The sequence below is a fragment of the Bicyclus anynana genome, chromosome 21, assembly GCF_947172395.1.
Source record: "Bicyclus anynana chromosome 21, ilBicAnyn1.1, whole genome shotgun sequence".
Taxonomy (NCBI): domain Eukaryota; kingdom Metazoa; phylum Arthropoda; class Insecta; order Lepidoptera; family Nymphalidae; genus Bicyclus; species Bicyclus anynana.
Window position 1 is genome coordinate 11244342 of NC_069103.1, and position 20012 is coordinate 11264353.

At 36.4% G+C, this 20012-nt stretch overlaps 1 protein-coding gene across 1 annotated transcript in view; it reads right to left on the reverse strand.

Annotated features, from left to right (window-relative positions):
- The window catches only part of LOC112046452 (metastasis-associated protein MTA3), a 112324-nt gene extending 92489 nt beyond the window's left edge, over positions 1 to 19835 (reverse strand). Inside the window, exon 1 of the mRNA XM_052888111.1 lies at positions 19465 to 19835. Coding sequence (XP_052744071.1) covers positions 19465 to 19492 — 28 coding nt within the window. The 5' untranslated portion in view covers positions 19493 to 19835. The remainder of the gene's footprint in view (positions 1 to 19464) is intronic.
- Between the last annotated feature and the right edge of the window lie 177 nt (positions 19836 to 20012).

The following is a 20012-nucleotide window of genomic DNA, read 5'->3' on the forward strand; positions in this document are numbered from 1 at the left end:
AACAGCATCCTCAACAAATGGCATCGCCTGTTCTATCTTTTCAGTCACATATTTTATAACATTTATATAAATAGTTTACAAAACTGTTACTAAATCCTGCTCATCACAGATACTGCTTACATGTAATAAAGGTAATATTATGACGATTACAACTTTTGAATCGTTATATCTCAAAAACGGTTGCTCGTAGAAAAAAAAATTAATAATTCTTTGTAGATAATTTTATGATCTAGAATTTTTGTTTGAGGTATTTTTGATAAAACTTGTCATTTTGCTGAAAATCGCGAAAAACTAATTTTTTGACCTTTGACCTTGAATAATTTTTTTTCCTTACATGGGAAAGTTGGGGAACTTTCAAATTTTATTTTTAATGATATTTTAAACAATCTTACCGATATTCAGCTTGGTGGGAATTTAGGTAACTTCGAATGTCTAAATTGACCGGACTATAATATTTTTTGTTTTAAAGTTGATTTTATAATATTTTGTGTTTATACAAAAATAATAGACCCGGTTTTTGCAGAATAGATAAAAAAAGTATTTTAAATCGAGTGAAGCATAACCTTGTCGGACAATTTTCAGGGAGAAATTTTTAAAATTTACAATTAAACAATTGATTACGTACTATCAAGCTAATTATTGTGAATAGCTAGACTAACTAACTGCGAGTGAGTAGGAATTAAAAAAACAACATAAAAGAAGTACCGAATACTTGAAAAAAAATTGATTGTATGTAATTTCGTTTACTGACCATAGTTGAACGTGACAACGTCATAATAAGAAAATACTGATGGAATGGTTGCATTTTTCCAAAGAAAATGTTCGTTTTTCTAAAGTACTGTTTAATAATCTTCATAGACCATTTATTTCTTGTACAAAAGAGTCGTGATAGCCCAGTGGATATGACCTCCGATTCCGGAGGGTGTGGTTTCGAATCGGGTCCGGGGCAATCACCTCCAACTTTTCAGTTATGTGCATTTTAAGAAATTAAACAACACGTGTCTCAAACGGTGAAGGATAACATCGTGGGGAAACCTGCATACCAGAGAATTTTCTTAATTCTCTGCTTGTGTAAAGTCTGCCAATCCGCATTAGGCCGGCGTGGTGTACTTGACCCTCAGACCAATTATTGTATAGGACCTGCCTCGCTAGACGTTACTTTTCTGCTAAAGTATATGATACAACGATCTAACGCTATTATAAAAACTGTCTACAGAGAATCGATGTTTCATAGTTGTAATTGAATTCGTCGGTTAAAGAGCTGCGTAAAAAAACATTTTTATGTAGTTGAATGGTGTAAAAAACGGACAAGAACTTCTAGTTTAGTATAAGATATGCACCAAATCCAAGCTCGTTTTGTTCGGAAAATGACAGACAATTTTGTTCGTGAATATGGGTGCAATACTGGTCCTTCTATAATTGGTCTGAGACTTGACCTAACCCCTCTCAAACTGAGAGAGACTTTAGCACAACAGTGAGCCGAATATGAGTTGATAACGAATGAACAAACGAAATAAAAATTGTAAACATTTCAAACTAGCGGACGCCCGAGACTTCGTCCGCGTGAAACTGGATGTAAACTTTCAACTACCTCTACCCTACCCTACCCGTAAAAAAAAGAATAAAAGTAATTAGTAAAAAGTATCCTATGTCCTTCTCCTGGCTCTAAACTACCTCCCTGCCAATTTTCAGCTAAATCGGTTCAGCCGTTCTTGAGTTATAAGTGGAGTAACTAACACGACTTTCTTTTATATACATACTAGCGGACCCGGTCAAGCTTCGTTTTGACATAAGTGCACTTATTCTCTATCCCTACTCTACCCTTCTATACCTCTACCCCTACCCTACCGCTACCCTACCCGTACCCCTACCCTACCCCTACCGCTTGACTCTTAAACGTTTGTATGGGAAATAGAAAAGGGCAGTTTTTAGGGTTTTCCCGGAAATTATTTGATTTTTTCTCACCTTTTAAATCTTCACTATACCTCCACGAACATTTCAAGACCAAGATAAGATAAATCCGTTAAGCCGTTCTCGAGTTTTAGCGAGACTAACGAACAGCAATTCATTTTTATATATATAGAAGATATAGATATCAAGTCAGAACAAAATCATCACCACGGATGTCTCCGCTCAGGAAGTAACGACATCACATGAATTAACAAATAAAATGGCGGCGATCACCGTTACCCGTACAATGGGACACGCGGCCGGCGCACAATGACTCCCGCTCGTGGTCGCGTACCATGGACTTTTGTTGTGGATCGCTTCTTATTTAAATACGCGAGATGGGTTATTAACTTATAACTGGGTTACGTTTACATTTTCATGTCCAACTAACGAATGTCGGAGACTTCGTCCACGTGGAAAACTCTGACCCCAGACTACTAATTTATTCGTAGCTAGCCGACGCACCGCAGTTTCACCCGTCCCGTGAGAATACGGGGATAAAATATAGTATATGAACACTCACAGATAACGTGGCTTTCTAGTGGTAGAGAAAAAAAGTAGTCTTACTGCCCAGGCTTGGTCTCCCTTTTCATAGAAGAGAGATATTATGGAGTTTAGACCCACCTCGTTGCTCCAATGCAGGCAGGCCGGGTTAGGGTTAATGTTTCGACTATTTAACGATCACTGTCCGATTTTTTTTTTTCTTTACAAGTTTAGGCCATGATCACTGATTGTAAGTGATAATGCAATCTAAGATGGAAGCGGACTAAGCCAGACCTAAACCAATTAAGAAAACCTCAATTTCAAGTCTAGTCAAGTCTAGCCGGATATCGAACCCAGGACCATCTTGTAAATCCACCGCGCATACCACTGCGCCACGGAGGTCGTCAAAAACGAGGTTACTGATACTGACTGGAACGGACGGTAAAGCGTGTTCCATTCCGAGATTTACTTTGAATCAAATGGTCCCGGAAGTGTTGTAGCTTGGATTCCTGGGTTCGAGTCAACATTCTAATATTTCTTAATAATATACATTAGTAACCCGTAGTTAGGACAAGGAATGTTGGTGGTGTTACAATGCCGTGCCTCGGATAGTACGTTAAGCCGTCTAAGTTGATTCCGGGCAATGTCACCTAATAGCGATCATACCAAAGCGAACACACACGAATTGGAGAAGCGTGGTGCCTCTAAACATTAAATCCCTACTTCTAAGAAGGCCTGGCACTGTAGTTATACAAATAGGCTAGTAATGTTAAGCATACTCATACAATATTTCGACGTATATACCTACACAGGGGACACAGCGGAGCCGAAGAGAGGATTTTTGGATATACTTAAGCGCGACAGATGAAGGGAGAATCGCATCGCACTGCATGGTATGGTGTGGAGTACATCTCCACTCCCTTTATATTGATTAGTGAGTACGTTTAAGTCAACACAAAAAAACAAGTAATACTCAATCAGTCAGGTAGGAGGGGGGTTGGGAGAGTTACAAAGTTGCAAAATAAAACCGTCTGCTATCTGTTATCGAATCACGAGCGCGGTCATTTTTTTTGTAAAGGAATAACTAAATATAAAATCTGCAGATTTCCGCAAGTTTTTAAAAATATCTAGATTTTAGAAGAGTATAAAAACGATTTATTTATTCTTCTTATCATCTAATCTATCAAGTCAAATCCAAATTAAAAATAACAATGCTCAAGTAAATCCACATTTAGGACAAGGGCTCTCCACCTACAATACACGTCACCATATACGCAACGCTAGCAGCTAGACGGCTAAAATGTGCTAATTTCCGCAAGTCTAAAAATAAAGTGAATTTGTTTATTCTTCTCATTCTCTAATATACCATGTCTAATTCAAGATAATATTCCAATGAAATTCAAGATAATATTCCAAAATCCACATTTAGGACATGGGCTCCCCAACTACAATGAACGTCACCATATACGCGACGCTAGCAGCTAGACGGCTAAAAGTCTTAAAATAACAAAACCATTTATTTATTCTTCCTATCATCTAATCTATCTAGTCTAATTCAAAATAAGATTCCAATGCTCAAGTAAATCCACATTTAGGACATGGGCTCTCAAACTACAATACACGTCACCATATACGCGACGCTAGACGGCCTATTCCGCACACACTGGTTGCCACTATACGCATCCACGTACTAACACGAGCATGTCGGCAGGCATTATGCGGCTGATAGCGGTGTTAACGCCCGTTCAGTTTTGCCAAGACTTCGGTATATTTTTGGAACGTGTCAATAAGTAAGTGTGTAGTAAATTTAGCGCGCGCCACGTCATCATAAGAGGCTGGGAATGGGAATGATTGGATTTACCTCACATCGGACGTGCATGATATTGTTTCGCATTGTAATATAACAATCTGTTTCGAACACCGTGTTACCTTTACGTTAGTTTAAGAAAATAAGACAATATTTTTTAATATATAATAGTAGAAACGGAAAGTGCACATTGGTCATATCAATTTTGAAGAAATCGTGTAATATATGGTCCCAGTCTGACTGGTGAGAGGCTTCGGCCGTGGCCGATCGACCGATGTACCCTTCCGATCGGAACGACGCAATGTCAACTTATAAAGAAAAGAAAAAAAAGCTTTATTCTACTGCTGCGAAGCATCCATAAACTATAACTATAACTGGTTTACAGATGTTTCACGCAAAATAAGTCGCAGACATTCGCTAAAAAAAAGTATATACGCATAGAGTCTACAATAGAAGTCACACAATCGAGTAAAAGCATCACTTTATGGTTACTACAACCACTACAACTGAGCGTATATCGTATCCTGCACTTGAAATCTTGAACCAGTTAAAACGTACTCATAAAACCCTGCATAGTCCTCCTCATATGTCATAATTTTTAAAGCTCCCTTTGCGCAAAAGTCATTAAATTATCCCGTCGGGATGTGCAATTATGCAGTCTGGGTTTTATGAGTTATTTTGCAACACAACACGCAACATACTTGATTATTTATGCAACAATCTATCTGATTTGTTTATCTAAGTAATCGTTTTAGATACTTTCAATCTATTATGATACCCAGATCTTCGCAAAAAGAAAATCTTTGAGTAAATCCCGAAACTCTGGTCACGAGTTTAGACGAGGCGTCCATATAGTCACCTACACCATTCTCGTTGTTCTCTCTGCCAAACCATAAAGTGTAGGTATCCTACTAGAGCAAATTTGAATTATAATAATCAAACACTATTTCCAACAGACCTTGTTGGAAATAGTAGTCTGGGACGGATATGTCGCTAGGTGGCGCGACTTGTTTCGTAGAGTAAGGATTTAGAGAGGGGTAGCGATCAGTTGGCGGGAACGACTTGCGGTTTAAGGCGCTCGTAGTCCGGTCGACTTCAGTGTGCTCGTGGCGTTCGAGCCGTCCACATTACTTTTCAATCTTTTTAATTACTTGTTGTGTAATTCTTTATGGGTTACTTATAGGCGGGGAGAGTGACTTAGGTGGAAAAGGAGAGTGTTGGTTAACTACCAAAGACGTCTTTAACCCTACACACAACGTTCACAAGTGCATGACTTCACTCAAGGTCATACTCTGCCATTCTAGAGTCTTATTTTGGTTACAGTTTGATTAGTTGATTAAGTTGACCTGACAAATGTTGTGAATCGTAACAGTTGTTCGACATTGGTTTTCTTATTTTTGTAATCCGCTTCTGAGTCTGCTAAAAGTATATTATTAATGAATGTTGTGCCGTCTCTTCCTTGTAGAATTTGCCTTCCGAACCGGTAGTATAAATAGAACCAAACTTTACGTTTCAAGAGTGTAAACTAACTAAAAAAATGAATATGAAATTGAAACAGAGTGACAAATCAAAGCAAGATATATTTTTATTTATCGTGAACTAAGCAGTATATAAGATGCTTTGTACACACTCGTCGCCAAGTGTTTGTTGAATAAATAAATAAAAAACTGGATACTTGCACATTTTCAGATCATTGACCTACTTGATTTTAGGTAGCGCGCAGAGATATATCAAACGTTATTAGGTGTTAGATAGGCCAAAAGCATACATCTATGTTATGTTTATAAATCGATTTAACTACTATTATCTCAATTCTACTAAAATTAACTTGCCTTTAAAAGGCAGGTTAATTAATTGAATGTTTCGATATTAATTAAAATCAATATGTTTCTTTCTTAGATATCCAAAAGAAACCCATAGATTTGACTTAACTTTTTAACGCCTTTCAATTTCGAAACCGCTGACCGACTACTAATCAAATAAATAGCTAGAAGTATATTTTGACGGATAATTAGCTATTTATTTGATGAATTCGAACAGTCTTTTTCTTTGCATCTAAAAATGTAGAGTTAAACCAGCTGACTCCGATAGAAGTTCGCCTTCTTATACACCGCACTTTGTAATAAATACATATATTCATGACAAAAATGCTACATTATTGACACTAAACCTCAAACATCTATCAAATTGGAATCAAACATGCACCAATCACACAATTATTTCAATAAAATTGATCGGTAAACAATAGCCGCTCTACCATCTCAACTTGTCTAACTTCCTCGGTCTTTGGTGTTTCAAGAACGACGCCTCGCGACGTTGACGAATCGCTTCAACTTACTGATTTAGTTCACAAATAGCCAAGTATCTTCAAATCCGTCAGTCTGGACTACGAAATAACTTTGTTTATTATGTGCATTATTTAACACCTGCGCTAGAGTTGGGAGGTATAAAAACAATTTTATATTGATAGATTATTTCCTACATAACTAGTACAGTTTGTTTGTTTTTTAATATTAACACTACGTTGGTTAGCTACGTAGTGGTCAATTAAATTTTTAATAAGGTGAAAGCATCATTTAACGAGGATTTTTAAATTATTTCTCTAACAATAACGTTACCTAGTACCTTAACATAAAACGTGATTAAAAATTCGATTTTCTGGAAAGTTAATGATTATTTGATTTAAGTACTTAGAAAAACCAAGGAATCCAATCCAAGCAGCAATGTCACCCAAACCCAAAAAAATGTGCTGAACCCTTCAGGAACCATATTAACAGATGAACGAACGAGAGAACGAACTAACTTTGCAGTGTGTAAATCAACGTCATATATTCTCTGATACCCTATACTTTGTTCAACACTTTTTCGTTACGTGACAATTCCTGCCAGTTCACTCTACTATAAACTGCAGAATTATGTTCCAAATAGTATAGAAACCCGCAGATGTAGATGTAGAAAGTACAGTAAGTCCAGCCACTGACGATTGAGGGTTCATTTACACGAGCAGCAACTGCAACCGACGACTGCAGTCAGCGACTGCCGTCGACTGCCGCCGAGACTACAGTCGTCGTTAACATTTGCTGCTCGTGTAAATGAACACTAAGTCGGCACCGTGCCTGGTACGCGTAGGGATTACCACACCAATAATAACCATATATCGATATTTTTTGACTTGATCGTCAGTGGATGGTGTAAGCCTTTAAGAGTACGCTGCTTGTTAAAAACTCGCTTTAAACCATCAAGTTACGGTAACGTCTTAACACACGTCGCGACACGGGCGGTGCGCGTCGGAAAATTGTTAGTAAAATAATAATTTACGGCAACTGGTCGGTCGAGTTTAGCTTGTCAGGACCAGTTTATTGTTCGGAAACGCACTTAGGTATGCAACTTTCACCGTGGACGCTGGTAATTGCGGGTTCATAGCGTTTAACGGATCATTGTTACGAGTGTTCAAAAACTCAACATAACAATATATTTTTTCTACTCCCATTTCGTAATCTAATCATTTATCATCGTCATTATCAACCCATATTCGGCGCACGAGTCTCCTCTCAGGTAACCCCTGAGAGGAGACTCGTGCTCAGCAGCTCAGGCCTAAGTCCACGCTACGCACATACAGGCCACACTGGCCCAATGCGGATTGACAGACTTCATACATCTTAGAGAATTAAGAAAATTCTGAGGTATGCAGGCTTCCTCAAGATGTTTTTTCCTTCACCATTAGAAACACGTGATATTTAATTTCTTAAAATGCGCATAACTAAAAAGTTGGAGGTGCACCGCCCCGAAACCTACACCCTCCGGAATCGGAGGCAGAGGTCATATCCACTGTGCTATCACGGCTCTTCTGTTCAGCTTATATATTTCGTAATCTACTTAATATAAATCCTCAAACCATATCACACTGCTATTTATTCCTACAGATCCATTGATAATGTCCATTACTACACGGGTGAGAATTGCTACCATGGATTTTTTTTTTGAAATTTTGAATAGTCCCATGGCATTGGATACAAAAATCCTTACAAGAGACAAAATCGAGGAGGTCATGCCTTACGCCAATTATATATAGGTATAATATTTACCAAGTTTAGTTAAATTTTTTTTAAGTGTTGTATGCCACTGCACGTAATTAGCTATTGTAGCACTCGTGCTGTACAATGACCCTCATTACATGACAGTGGCATAAAATAACTAATTTGCTTCTGTTTCGTGATAGGTGTTCCAATATAGTTATCGCCTTATAAAGGCCTATATCCTTTTAACGCTAATTTTTTGCAGAATAGTTGGCCCACCTGTTATAATGGCATGGCACGCTATGACGAAGATGTTTGGCATTTGTTGTATCGAGGTCCATCATTTTTTATTTTTTTTGACTGAATATATAAGACTGTGCTAGGAGTGGGTACGACAATAGACGGGGCAACGGGGCGGGGATCGAACCACCACCCCTCGGAGTCCAACCGCTCTTACCGTTGAGCTATTAAGGCTTATTATCATTATTATTTCACACACGTGGTTCTTTCAGAAACGGCTTTAATTAACACGACACTTGGCTTAGCACCGTCTTCAAAGTGATCAGAAGGCAAATACGATGTTATTTTTCGCTTTTTGGTTTATTTTTGTGATTTTGAAGTCGGTTAAATTTTTTTGTTAAAATGATTTTATTAATAGATAATATTGGCCATATTTAAAAGATATGGCAAATATATTCTTTAAAAAGAAATTTTATATACATATGTAATTCTCCTTCCTAACATAACTACCTACGTTTATTAAAGTTTATCTCTGGCAGGTTTTTATTCGTCATTAATTAGCGTTAAAGGCAATATTATATGTTAATTTTATTAATTTGGAATGTCTACAGATAAGATTCTAGAATTCCAGAAGCTTTCTTTGGCGAAATTTTAGACTCGTTTCAAAATATTTTTATACGCCGACGGCCCATGGTTTCACCCGCCTAGTTCCCATTCTACATATGGGCGCACAAATAACGTGGCAAATACTTAATGATTTTCAAAATCGGTTCAGCATATTTATTCAGAGATATACCTACAATACCCCCTACAACCTTTACTTCTTTATAATTATTTGTTTTAATATGTGTATTAAAGATTGTATGCTATTTTTTGTCGCGTCCTGTCAATCCTGTCCGTCTCCTATTCTATAACACAGAGTTTAGTCAACTTTCTTTAAATATTATAGCAAAAGACTATGTTACAAAAGAGTTTCTCAAATGCGTAGGAGAGTTCTATCTCTCCTTTCTCTCTAGACATCAATTTTATCGCCATAATGACAATAAAACACGCTTTAATGATGATCTAATAATAAAAACCAAAATAAAGGTCTCGCCATCGCATACCTACAAACTGTTCTGAGGGCTAAACTACAGATCACTCTGAATGCAAGCATTACAAACACGCAGCTGGTTACTTAAATAGCTAAAATGTAGAGTTGGTCCATGCGGCTTCGGATCAAGGTCCCATCGATCCCTAAGTTGAATTATAAAAAAATCGAGTTTTTCAATCTTTCAAGAAATTACTAACTAACTCCAGGCTGGTACTCGGAGTTATCTCTCTGGTAATTTTCGGAGTTGGGAAGTTGGTGGTTACAGCCCGTGCCTCGCTGAGCACGTTGTTGTCGTTATCAGTTATTATCATTAACGTTCATAGTAAAACACTATCACCCCAATCCAAAACCAATGTGGTGAACTTAATCTCCAAATCTGGTACCTGGTAGTGGGGCATTGAAATAGGATGATAATAATAAAATATAGTCCAGGAGATAACCGCTAGCGTGCAACATGTTGTTCAACAAATGTACACAGTTCGCTCGTTTTCACAGTTAAAGCTAATTAATAGAAACAATAAACAACGCATCGTTATCGGTGCCGTGTGTATGAAAACCACAGAACACAAACAATACACCAGTAGCTACGTAATAGGATTAAAAAAACTATTAAAAAGCTATCTGCAATATACTATTGTAGGAAATAAAAATTACTATAAGAACCTACTCAGAGATTTATTTAATTTTATTTCAGAATATAGCTGCGGTTGCGATATCCACTACGGTTTGTTTTTGGTATATATCATTAATTTACATAGTTTTATTTTTTTTATTTTAAATTCTTAGGCTACGGCTTGCACCGAGTATTTACATGCTAAAATAGTATGGGTGACCTTACGATACGTCTCTCTAATGGGGGCCTGTGAGACTCGAACCTCGGTTTAGAGGGACACTGGGTCTAGGGTCTGTAAGCTAAGATAAATCAGTCCTGCTTCTGACTCCCGTGACCATTGTTGGAATCTATTCCAATAGGCCAAGCACGACATATGTCGTAAAGAGAAAAAAATATATTGTCCACCAATCGCGGCAGAGTTGAAATAGCGCTCTTTCTTTCTTCCCATCGCAACGAAAAAGAGAGCGATATTGTGTTATTGGCCGACATATCTTTGTCTCGTCTCGAGAATGTCGTGGTGCGCATCTCAGACAGAGGTGGAGAAACTAATCAAAGATATACTCGCAAACGATAAACCACTAAACCCATTTTTAAAAGCTGCCACCAACGGAAAGCTCTATTATTATCAGCGTATATGTATATATATAGTATTCAGCTATAATATGAATTTATCACGGGGAAAGGGAACTACGCGGGTGCAACCGCAGGACGTCTACTAGTAATTTATATTTTAAAATATCGAGCAACAAACAGTGATTAGGTTCGATCTTATATTATTTAATTATTTCATCATAAAATACAAATCTTTTGCGATAACATTATCGGATGTTGGTATCTTTTGTATTAGCTATAACTAGTATATTACTGCCACGTTTTAGTCGTATCTCATACGATTAGAAATATTAATAAGTAGGTATTATAGAGCACATCTAGAACACAACTATGCGATACTGGCTAAAACCGGCCACTGCTTTGGTTCAGTGGGATATCCAGTGGCGTGCATAAGGTATAAAACTAGGGTAGGCATTTACGTAAGGCATTACGTACAAATTGTAAAACATAGTAGATTTTTTTTTGCCAAGTCGGGCTTTAGAAACTTAAGAAAACGTGAAAAACGGGCAATTTTTCGTCGAAAGAATATAGAATTGAATATTTATCTTTTATTTTACGTTCAAATTACGTTTACGTGATAATACATAGGAACAATATCCACAGAATATGTATTTTAATAAAAATATGTTATTTTAAATCAGTTTTAGTAGTTGAAGAGTCTTATTCGTCTTTTTAATAAAAAAAAAAAACAGAAATCAACAACAATAGTCCGAGAAGTGAATGTGCCAACAATCGCTCGCGCTTCCTCAGTACACTGCACGCACGGTTGAGTTATTTCCGAAAAGCGGGATGGAGCCTGTCCTGCGCGGGACATTTCACTTCCCGCCAAAATCTGGTCGTCTGGCAAAGCTGCCTTCAATATAGGTTTGTAAAGAATCCTCAAGGTTGAAAGTACGTTGTTGCATCTATGAAATACAAGCCACTGCCCATCTATTTAATAATAAACGCAAACACGAAAGTCTGTATGAATGAATGTATGGACATTTGTTTCTGTCACCCGAAAACCACTGAATGTATGAAATTTGGAATGGATTAACACACAACTTTTCGTTTGATTTATTTATTTATTATTTCGACCACCAACAAAATTATATGTATGCAGAATTAAAAAACTAGAGTATTGAAACACATATAACTTTACTTAAAGGTAGCCACACCATGCATAAAGTGTAGGTCGTCTAACAATTAAAAACGTTTTATAGCATTGTGAACGTTTGTTTACATAATGAAAGCAGAACAGATTTGTATGGATTTTAGCAGATCGATGAGTTTCAGGAATCAATTTTAAAACAGATACAATATTATAGTCTTGCAAAAAATCATAAATATCACACACAAATAGTGGTTTAAACTTATCGACAAATAGATACGGTTAGCTCTTTGTTTACACGACCGACATATCACAAAAAACTGGCAACTCCGCCTCTCATTCCAATGTCACCCGATTAGGCAGCTGTATGCTATTATTAAGAAGCGTTTACGACACAATAGGGTCATAGGTGCCTAAGTGACAGAATTGAGCTTAGTCTACGGACATCTGCCACGTTGGACGTTGTTTGTTATTGTTACACGTTGAATTGAGGTAGAAATGTACTGTACACCCAACGGTCAATTTTGACTTTACTGTGCAATAGACCGAGAACGTGCGGGTAATTTTGAGGGGGTGTTTGATTTAATGCTACCATGTAAATGTGAAAGCGTAACAAACAAACAAACCCACTTTCGTATTTACAATATTAATTAGGATAAGAATTCCTTTAATTTAAAGTAAGTTTCTTGCCTTGTGAACGTTTTAAAGGGTTAAAGGGTCCCGGTTACATGACTCTCGCAGTAGAAGTTAAGCTTTAAACGTCTCTATCTCGGTTATTTTTCATTCTATAAAATGAAATAAACCAAAAAATACAATAAAAAGTGATTTAAGAATTACTTAAATATAAAGAGTAAGAATTTTCGTAAGCCTAAGGTTGCCTGGTAAAGATTGCTACTAATCGATAAGGCTATTTTTTGTGTTCTTCCCTCCGTTCCCTACCCTAAGTATCTATGAAGTATAGATACTTAGGGTAGGGATAGGGGAGGGCTAGGGTTGGGGTAGGGTACGGTTAGGTTAGAGGTAGAGTTGAATGATTATGAGGTGAGAGTAGTGTAGGGTAGGGTTTCACGCGGACGAAGTCGCGAAGTAAGAAATAACTTAAGATAGTAAGTACTTGGTATGTGGTATTCCCTTTATCCAGTAACTTCTCGATACACTGACCTGTACACGTCTCTATTGTACATCGTATTAAGGACAATCTAGTACCTAACACGAGATTAGAACAATCTCGCACACGGTCGCCGCTTATCAAGAGACTACTATAATAAATCGGGACATATGACCTTACGTCACAACTATTTATTATACTGACAAAAGTGTTAGACTTTTGTCAGTCGATTATTAATTCTAGTCAGTAAAATGACAAGTGCAACAATCAAGATGTCATACATACGTACATACATACATACGTTTGCGCTGCAAACTCATGAACTTATTGGATGGTCAGTGGCTGACATAAGGCTAGGCGACGCCGCGTTTACGTCTATGCGTATGGTCAGAAAGCAGGTGGATATTTTTGGGCAGGTATTGAGGCAAGTTGGAAACTTTTCCTGTACTTCTCCTTTGCTATAACTACTGTAACACTGTGATCTTGAGTGGGCTGACGTGGCGGCGCGTGTTTTACATTTCTGACACACAGCAGAGCGTAAGGTAAGCTTGTCCCGAAGTGAGGCGATTACGATTATCCGATTAGTGTGCGTTGAAGTATGCATTACCCTTTCCGATCCGATATGTGTGCAATAACATTTAGTGTTACGTAGTCGTTGGAAAATTTAAAAAATGATGATCTGTCTTCGACACGTATGTCACGTCTACAATTTTCTCAAATAACAATAATACGATTTGGATAGAATTTTCGTATTTTTAAACGTAAATTTTTTCCTGTAAAAATATTTGCTTTTTTAACGGCCGTTAAGAAAAAAAACGAATGAGGGCTAAGAAATTCAAATTCACGCTATCACTTAGTGGCGATCTGACGTCATCCTTACTTAAGCTTAGCATTAGGAACCCGAAGGACTACGAAGCCTATGCCATGACATATGTAATAATCACAAACCAGCCAAATATGGCATCTCCTATTGGTCTAGTTACTACCTAAGACAGTCCTTCACACGCTACTCTATGTCTGAAACGTAAAACAGAAGAAACACTTCGGATTTACCTATAGCAAGTAGAGACAAAGAAATAGGAATTAATTTTAGAGAAGCAAAATTCGAACTCACCCTATGCCATGACGTATGTATTAATTACAAACCAGCCAAATATGGCATCTCCTATTGGTCTAGTTACTACCTAAAACAGTCTTTTATATGCTACTGTATGTCTGAAACGTAAAACAGAAGAAACGCCTCGGATTTACCAATAGCAAAATTAAATGGGAATTAATTTTACAGAAGCAAAATGCGAACTCACCCTATCACTTAGTGGCGATCTGACATCACCCTTAACCTTAGGATTAGGAACCCTACGACTACGAACCCTATGCCATGACGTAAGTAAACTTCGGAGCACACGCCATACGTTTTTGTTTAGCGCCGCAAAAGCGTAAGCGAATTGATAAGTGCCACCAATGAGTGCACAGTTTATTTTAGGGGCTGCGTATCCGTCGGTTTTTTAGGGCGCCTCTTGTGTTTACAAATACTGCGTACGTTTAACTTTTAGCGGCTAATTACAGATCGGCGGAGATTTGTTTACATTAAATGACTATTGTCGATGGTTATTGTGGTCGAAATGTGATTATAACAATCAAATCCATATCTTCAGTCATTCTAGTATGAGGCGCTTAGAAAATTATAGTTGTCACTCAATTATAGGAGCAGAGCAGTGAAGGGAAATGTTGAGTAGGGTATAGGTGGAGGTAGGGTAAGGTAGAGTAGGGTAGGGGTAGTTGAAAGTTTCCATCGACTTTCACGCGGACGAAGTCGCGGGAGTCCGCTTATAGTGCTGTAATAAGCTAGTTAAAACTTTTTTTAGAGACTGACGGTTTTATTGGTTACGGTGTGAGACAGGCATTAGGTCTCTAACTGAACTGATTTTAATAGGACTTTTGATGGACAGATGATAAATCAAATTAAAAAAGAGTGTAATGGTTTGATGGTTGGTTTGCATAATTGAAAAACAGGATTACAGGGGAATGAAGCAGCCAGTTAATATATAAATATAGATGAAATTTGTCTATTAAAGGACCTGTGATGTTTATCTTGTAATGATAAGATGTTATCAAGTACAGGCTAGAGATAATTTTATATACAAACTAAATGAGTCACTTCTACATTAAATTGCATGTATTATACATATTATTTGAACATGATATTTTTTAATTCTTTTATGTAATCTATGTTATATAATACTTTATTGCCTGCCAACCTGCATTGGAACAGTGTGGTGCGTTTAAGCACCTCTATTGTCCATATCCTATAAGGACTGATGCCTGGCCCTGTGGACTATTTAAATAGGCTGATATGATGAATACTTTATTGACCTCTTAGAATGTACTAGCTGATGCCGCACGGTTTTACCCGCGTGGTTACCGTACCCGTAGGAATACGGGGATAATATTTAGCCTAAAGCCTTCCTCGATAAACAGGTCATCTATCAGTAGTTTCAGCGATTAAATTTGTTCAATCAAACAAACATATTAGTAAAGATTTGTAAGCAAACCATTAAAAATAGGGAACTTCATTCGCCAATGTGAACAGGTACCAATATGTTAACCAATGCAGTAATGTAACAGAAAATTCAACATATTTTATTTTCACAACAGATTAATTGTATAGTACTTGTGTAATAAATTTTTGAAGACGACTTGTAACAATACTTGTACAAAGTAAAAGTTGACTCTGTATTATCTAAGAGGTGAATGAACTCATTTGCATAGGCAATTAGTGTGCGTGAAATTGAAATGTCTGATGTTAAAAAGTTAAAAGTACATTTTGTTAATGTTAATTTGCAGGCTAAGTGATAAGACAAGCTTCTTATTCATGATTTCTTTATTCACATTTTCACTATTTGCAGATAAAAAATTGCAACCAATTGCTTAAATTCACAACAATGTAATATTACATTGTTGTAATTTCTTTATGAAAATTGATGACAGTCTATGAAACAAACCTTATTTTTGTTAAAATGGAAATTGCATATCACACCATTACCAGGATTTATTAGGAGGATTACCAGCAAAATGTTTTTATAACATGCCTAACGATCTGCCTTGACTGCATAAAGTTTGGCTAGCCATGGATTGCAAATATATTCATCTAATATAATGCAAATATATTTAAATAAAGATCTAATACTTTTAAGTTTGTGAATAATTTTGGCCTGGTAGTGGCTTAAGTAGCTTGGGGAATGAAAGCAAGATGCAATTAGTCAATTAAATTATTTTTTTATTGTTTGTTAGTAAACAGTGCACATTGAGAATGAGTTCATGATGAAGCCATTCTCAAAGTGCATGGTTAGCCAACAAACAATAAAATATCATAGTTGAGTTTGAGTCTTCTCTTAGAATGAGAGGGGTTAGGCCAATAGTCCACCACGCTGGCCCAATGCGAATTGGCAGACTTCACACACACACAGAATTAAGAAAATTCTCTGGTATGCAGGTTTCCTCACAATGTTTTTCCTTCACCGTTAGACGCACATGCTATATAATTTGTTATATTATATAATTTATTAGCACACAACTAAAAAGTTGGAAGTGTATGCACTGGACTGGATTCAAACCCACACGCTCCAGAATCAGAGGCAGAGGTCATATCTACTGGGTTATCACAGCTCTTCTCACAACTGACTTTAGTATAGGGTATATACATTTTATAGTTAGAAATTATGCAGTCAACAAACAGTCCATTGGTGTTTAAAACTGAAGGGAGGTACTTTATTGGAACAAACCTTCAGTTTACACACAACATGTTACATACATGACTAAACATGTCTGGTCATCTTAACACTACAAACAGACTTTCTGGAAAAGATTTCATCAGGTAAAACATTGTTTACTTAGACAAGTGAAGTTACATAAAAGAACGAAAGTGATATGATATCTCCTGTCACTTATGACATTAATCTACACAGCACATGAGAAAGAGAAAATAGAGAAAGATTATTAGTCATGTTTTCTCAAAATATTAGAGATGCAAACATAAGACATTTCATTTAATGTTTTTTGGTCATATACATACAAGCAATTAAATAGTTGTACTGTCAGTGTGATTATACTTAATATTAAACCATTCAAGTTTTTATTGTAAAAAAAAAAACCTCAAGGTGATAGATGTAGGTCAAGTAATACTTTGCCAGACACAAGTATATTATTTATGCAGGTATTCAAAGGTCACCACAAATTAAAAGATAACCGCTGGCGTACAATTAAATATTAATCAATATATACCCATTGTGAGTATTGTGTAATATCACTTGATCACAGAATACTACTAATTCAACAATAAATATACTAAGCTATATGACATTTCTCAGTTATTTTGACGTTTATTTTAATAGGTTGTTAATAAAGACCAAATCTATACTAATATAATAAAGCTGAAGAGTTTGTTTGTTTGTTTGTTTGATTGAACGCGCTAATCTCTGGAACTACTGGTCCGATTTGAAAAATTCTTTCAGTGTTAGATAGCCCATTTATCGAGGAAGGCTATAGGCTATATATTATCCCTGTATTCCTACGGGAACGGGAACCACGCGGGTGAAACCGCGCGGCGTCAGCTAGTTAGTGAATAGGCCAGCTGATTCTGTAATGGACTGATAAAGTAGAGTGATTATGATCAACTTGGTTATAGCTTGGCAACTTCGTTCATACCACTCCCCTACGGTCCTCGTGGGGCGGGGGATGTGTAGCAATGAAATGAAAAACCCAAAACTGGTGCACCTCACTTCCCCGCACGCAAGATTTCACACCCGCACAGTCTTTCCCCCCGTCGGCCGCATATCATGGGAGTGTCATCAATGAACTATACATATTTTGTTCAGCTATAAACAATCACGTTGTTTCTATTCATTGTGAGTTCTAAAAGCCATACTCTATGTACACTGTTTACCAACAAACAAATTAGAAATAAAGGTAAAAAATGCATGTCATTTCTGGAACTAATTTATTTTAAATTACATTGGTATTGTTTTATTAATAAAATGTTATTCAAAATATATTAAATAAATCTAATTGTTCCAAGCTTATTAATCAAATTTATTCATTTAAGAATGAGTTAATTATAATTATTATTATGTGTGACATAACTAGATATGTATACCCACAATTTTAATTTGTTTGTTAGTAAACAATGCACATTTAGTATGGCTTAAGTATAGCTTTTAGAATTCATAATGAATAGAAACAAACTGATTGTTTATAGCTAAACATTAAGTATATGTAAACAAAGTTTAACTTGATCATTATAATTCTAATATATCATCTCATTACAAAATCACACCTCACTTCTTACAGTAGAGGGAATATGGAGCTTAGGCCCACCACACTGTTCTAATGTGGGTTAATCCAATGCTAACAAGGTCTAATTCATATTTGCTTATTGAAGCAGATTATTTTCTGATCGTATGATCATTATTTAAATAGTATGTGACCTTTCATTCTGTTTTTGTTGTCTATATTTTCGTTTATAATTGTTACATAGACTTGAATTTTTCTATCCTATAATTTTCTATAAACCCAATAATAGGGGAAGACACTGGCCCCCAATATTAGCTAACCTAATTTAAGGGCCAGGACTATCACTAAAAGTTTTTGAAACATAAATATCTAATTTCTTATTTGTTATTATTGAAAACACATAATTAATCAAGTCACCAAATACAAGAACAGTGCAATTTGCTTAGTTTTTGTCACCAATGTCGCGACATTTGTAATAGGAAGTAGTGGTCTAAAAGGAAGAGCTAATTAACATTCGGCGCGGCGACCCCCGAGCGCGCCACCCGGCCGCCAGCCGCGGCAACGCTAGCTAGCACTATCACCTCTAGACCGAAGCGCCAATGCGAACAAACGACCAAGACCCCTCGTATACAATAATACGATCTCACATTACCATAAACGACTTTAATTGCCTTCACACACCTTCACTACGGTTTTATATCCCGCCGTTTCAGCAATCATAATAATATTATACAGAAAATATGAATCAAAATGTTTTGACAACATCAATTATAACCTAAAAACCCGCCACAAAATCTAACAAATCGTCGCAAACCAGCGAGAAATTGCCCAAATAAAAAGTTGCAAACGACTCCATTCTCATGTCTAACCATCCGCACACAGTACGCGAGCCGATACAATGATACCTAGATGCAAATGCTAATGTCCTATTTGAAGAATTTTGGTAAAATAATAAGTCATCGATAAATACTATCAAACTGGCTCGAACAATGCAAGATGTTTGTAAAAGAGAGCTATTTTCATAAGTTTTCGATACTAAACATTAGTTGAACTAATTAATACGAGCAATTAATGAAGGTACGACTATCAAAGCAAAGCACCGCTAGTCGGCTGGCGGTGAGCCGGCGAAGCTACAACAAAAATAACCAATTATTGTTACTTACCGCCGACTCTGTACATATTCGCAGCCATTTTTATACACAATCACTATTCATTAACACTTAATTAATCTACATCTGACACAATTAATAACTATAACACTATGTAATTGAGCTTTTAACAATGTTTTTCATCACGTTAACTCCGGACGCCTTTCGCTGATCGCCATTTTCTTTCACACTACCTACTAATTTGGCCAGTGCGCAGTCGCACTTTTTGGCGTAAACTTCTTGCTCTTGAAACAAAGCAATGACATAATTATCGCTAATTTTATATTCACTTATTTTATTCAAAAGTTATTCAACTTTAATTATTATTTTATATTATTTTACAAATCATGTCGCACGATTGAACTATATTTTACTATATCAAAATTAAAAAAAAAACTCTTTCATTCAATAACGTTTCGTTTACACATTAAAACTTTGTAACAAAAGCTTTTCATTTTTATGAAAATAAAAAGTTCGGATGAAAAATAGCACGATTGACACAAGTATGAAATATGGTTTTAGCAATTATATAATTTTCATAATTAATATAATTTATCTTATTA